At 42.8% G+C, this 4,798-nt stretch overlaps 1 protein-coding gene across 1 annotated transcript; it reads left to right on the forward strand.

Annotated features, from left to right (window-relative positions):
- Positions 1–374: 374 nt before the first annotated feature.
- LOC125719106 (vesicle-associated membrane protein 2-like) lies at positions 375–4,698 on the forward strand. Its single transcript, XM_048993608.1, has 6 exons — positions 375–437; positions 681–737; positions 1,319–1,445; positions 1,554–1,712; positions 2,366–2,417; positions 3,358–4,698. Coding segments are annotated over exons 2-6 (357 nt in total). The 5' UTR covers positions 375–437; positions 681–735; the 3' UTR covers positions 3,375–4,698.
- The last annotated feature ends 100 nt before the right edge of the window (positions 4,699–4,798 follow it).

The raw sequence follows: 4,798 nt of genomic DNA on the forward strand, positions 1-4,798 counted from the left end.
TTTTTTACTATTATAACTACACGGCTAAGCTGAAGCTGGTTAGGAAGCTCAAACAACCGCAAATTCACCCACTAACCTGTATTCCAGCAGGTTCTATCTCTCAACTACTGTTATGCTCCATCTGGAGATCACTGATCACACTTTCTTAGTTGCTTCCTCAAATCAGCGTTGTATAATTCCATAACAGGCAATAGAAAGACAATATTTTGCTCATCCCCGTTTCTAAATGGTTGCTCTTCTTATTTCCCACCTTGCCACTCCCCAAAATAGTATCCGTCACTGATACTGATCAATTACTTCTTCAACACCATTTATGATTTTTTTCATCATTTCGATATAGTTCTTAATTTAAATAAATCTCGAAATTGGAAGAAAAAAACACGTTTCTCTGGGTTGAGAAACGGCTGCGTGCTGCGGGATAAACGTCGCCTATGCAGGTCGGTATTGCGGCACTCTCCGCGAACTCGCAAGTCGGCGCGTTTCACATTGTTACACATCTGCGCAGTTATTTCACCGAATTATGGGAAACATGCAGTAATTCAGCCAGTCGTTTGACTGGAAACGTCTCTCGGATTTTACTCTGCATTCAGAGCATCTGGCACAGTTTCACACTGTCTGTCTTTAAGCCCTGTTTTTGCACGCTGCCCCCCTCCCTTTCTCTCTGCTCCCTGCCTTTTCAGACATTCCGGGATCGTCCTGCTAGTGACTCAGTCTTTCAGGGCAGCTGCAAAGAAGATGTGAGTAAACGATATTTGTTTCATGTTAAAATGTGCAAGATATCTGCTCTGTAACATCGATTTACATTTCAGATAAAATATTTCGCTTACTCATCTGAATTTCCTTATTGGGTACACATATGAATTATATAGGCTAATCATACTAAGATTAAATGTTTTCATTCTATATTGTGCTATATGGAGGCTATATAACGTAAGCCAGAATTCTGTGCAGTAGTTTATTTTGTGGTATCTGTGTGCATGACCGCCACATAACTATTCCAGTAAATTCCATTTGTCTCTTTTTCAGTTGATGTTTAATGATTTTAAAATTATAAAAACACGACATTTATTTATTCTTTATTCCTACCTTACTTTGATACGAAAATGTATTAAAAGTGTCAGCTTTATTTCTCTTGCATGTATTTTTGCAGCCCTAATACCCAAACAGTGAAATATCAGGCTGCTTTGCTGCAAAAAACAACCCCCGTATTCATTTTTCTCATCAGTGGACAGAAGCATCTTTCTTTTTGCGTTTATTGGGAATGTGTGACCTACCAATACCAGCCCAGTTCTTACTAGCCATCCAGCTGCCTCTATAGGTCTGATCCTGATGCCAACCCTCCTGGCGGAGCCCCCGAGGGCGAGGGCGAAGGCGGCCCACCAGCGCCGCCACCCAACCTGACCAGTAACCGCAGACTACAGCAATCCCAGGCCCAAGTAGACCAGGTAAATCTACTGAAGGCGAAGGCCAGACAAACGTCTATCTCCCGTCCCGATCTATGTGCTGCTGCTGTTCAGCGTTAATGTCGTGGCTGAAACCCTGTTGTCCGACAGGTGGTGGACATCATGCGTGTCAATGTGGAGAAGGTTCTGGAGAGAGACCAGAAGCTCTCCGAGCTGGACGACCGGGCCGACGCGCTGCAGGCGGGCGCCTCGCAGTTCGAGAGCAGCGCTGCCAAGCTGAAGAATAAGTACTGGTGGAAGAACTGTAAGGTCTGTCCGTACGGAGGCAGAGCCCCTAATAGCGCTCAGACATTAGTCAGCAGGCAGGGCCACAGCGTCACTCGGATATCTAAGTGTGTTCATTTTAAATTTAATTGCGTATTCTTATTGTACGTATTTGAATAACGTACATTTAATTTACGGCGCTCATAGACATAGAACTGACGTCTACTCTGACGCAGACTTAAATACACAACAGCAATCAACATGACTCGAAGCAGCTGGTAACACGGGGATTCCACACGGGTTAGATGAAGGGGGCGTAGCACACGGGGGGACCGGCACGATCGCGGCATGACAATCCAGATCAGGGCTTGCAAGGACACAACATGGTAATTAAGAATGTGCCTTGGTCTTAGTAGAGTACCTTAAAAATCAGTGCCTTATTAATGACACCAGTAGTTTAATAAACGAACATAGTTATACAGTAAATGCAGTGCAGTTTATTGCAGTGACACAATTTAGGCATGAATTGCTGTTTTTTCTTGTGTGAGTGCATCACCATCAGTATGAGCGGTCAGTCAGTAAATCCGTACTCATTAGCAAAAAGTAACACAGGAGGGGATTTTAATGATCTGTCTGAGTGAACATCTGCTGTTTCATCTCAATTTGGTGACATGCTGCATGCGTCTTTCTCCCCACAGATGATGATCATGATGGCCATAATAGGCATCATCGTGGTTGGAATCTTGTTCAGTGAGTATCTACATAGTTCCGCGTTCCGTAAGAGAAGCTTCAGTAACCGCTGCCTCCACGAACACTCTTATCTTGTACATCAACCCGACTTCTCTGAAGACGCTATAACTCAAAAATTGTCAGCAGTGATATACAAATTAGTGCTTTGCTAATGGAGACTGAGGTTAACAGCAGAGGCCTGGCAGCCATTTTGTCAGTACAAATCGATATTTTTGTCCTTCTCAAATATCCGGCATTACTGTGTGTTACATGTACTGCACATATGTGTGTGTACGTTCTACAGCACTGGCTGTGACTCGTTTTTTCTATCATTGACCGATATTAGACCCAACAAAACCATATTGTGCCAAACTGTGGAGGCGGTGATTACCAGACCATCTCAAGCATGGAAATAGGCGACACCAAAGACCATCAGGCCTGAACTGAAATCCCACTACATCACATTCTACTAAGTATACAGTGTAAAAGTAAAACAGGGGCCATCTTTTGTGCACATTTTTCTCATTACCCACTTCAACAAAAAGGATTTATTGTTTTCAAGCTCTCCAGTGGTTTTACAGCTAGAAGGGTATTTATGAACTGGAATTCAGGCCAAGGAAAAAATCCAGCTATGGTACTTCCGCACCAATACTTGCATATCAGCTGGCGTCCAGTGCCTGACTGGTGTCTGTCCGGTGTCTGTCCGGTGCCTGACTGGTGTCTGTCCGGTGTCTGTCCGGTGCCTGACTGGTGTCTGTCCGGTGCCTGACTGGTGTCTGTCCGGTGCCTGTCCGGTGCCTGACTGGTGTCTGTCCGTTGCCTGACTGGTCTCTGCCCGGTGCCTGACTAGTGTTTTGCCCGGTGTCTGCCCAGTGTCTGACTGGTGTCTGCCCAGTGTCTGACCAATGTCTCTTCTCTTCGCTGTCCCCCCCACACCCCCCCGTCCCCCCTGCCCCATCAGTGTACTTCTTCTATTGAGCTGGACTCAGCTGGAAGGAGACGCATGTTTGGGAGAAAGTGACCCAGTGTGCTCCTGCACTTCCTCGCTTAGTGCGCCTCCATCGCCACGCCTCTGCCTCCGGCGCACATGCACGGCATTGGGGGGTGCAGCAGGAGCAGAGGGGCTCCACAGCAGAACTGCTACAGCTCTGCATCCCCTCGGTCTCATTACCTCTCTTTTCATATTTTCCTAGTTATGCTTTACATTAGTTGTACCTTCATAGAGCATTCATAAGCAGCATGTGAGTCAGAGCATCACATTCATAACACTTCTAATTAACAAGACATGACAGCTGTAAGACACATTAATAACAAACATTATCATATAATAATGTATATTAAAGCTGTTAAGATATGTTAGGATGGTAAGGTATATTTAGCTGCTGCTTATGAATGTTCTATGAATGCATTATGAAGGCATACTGAATGTTCTATGAATGCATTATGAAGGCATACTGAATGTTCTATGAATGCATTACAGAGGCCTTATGAAGGTGCAGTTAAATGTAAAGCATTACCATTTTTTCAATGTGTCATCTATGCCAGCAGCTGAAAATGCACTGTTGGGGATTCCTATGTAATACAGCATTATTTTCCAGTTGCAGCTTACAGTGCTACCAGTAAAAATGACTGTGAGGATATTTACTGCTGAAGTTTTCTTGTGAGCATAAATAATGCACTTGTATGCTTTGCTGGCTTGGTTGGCCTCCACTGTTCCTCTTTTCTGCATCCGGAGGTAACGGCGGAAACAGTAGTGATCACGAATGTAGCAGGTTAAGCTTCTTTTTCTCTGTGTCATTGTCAGAAAGAGAACAATTGTGCAGTCTTATGGTTTGATTGAAATACATAGTGATTATTAAACTTACTTTTTTCAGTATGCAATTTACATACATCAAACCACATTCCGTTATCCTAAAGCAGTATGACAATGATACATCATTCTGACTCATTTGTATATTAATTTTTAAGAATTTCTGCTTTTTCTTGTATCATTTTCCCGATTTCGGTTGGAACTGTAAAAGCCAGGTTTAACAATTAATTTTCATGCAATTATATTATTTTGGTAATAGTTCCTAAAAATATCCATTATTTCTGTTTATTCACATACTAAAAGTTTCTATCTTACTATTTGGTCAACAATGGAAATCAGTATGGTTGTGCCACACAGCTATGGCATGTTATTAAATAACTGAAACGTGTTTTCATAGCGGCTTCTTACACTGCAGCTCATGTGTGATTTTTTGCTATAAACGAATGTCCATTTGCATTTAACTTTACTGATGCTAATAAATATGTAAATATATTTTTCTTCTGGTTTATTGTCCTTTTTGATTGTCCTATACAAGCCCTAGAAGCTTCACACTCTGGATATCAAAAATCAACACATCCAATAAAAATGTAAG

The sequence above is a fragment of the Brienomyrus brachyistius genome, chromosome 23, assembly GCF_023856365.1.
Source record: "Brienomyrus brachyistius isolate T26 chromosome 23, BBRACH_0.4, whole genome shotgun sequence".
In the NCBI taxonomy this organism is placed as follows: Eukaryota; Metazoa; Chordata; class Actinopteri; order Osteoglossiformes; family Mormyridae; genus Brienomyrus; species Brienomyrus brachyistius.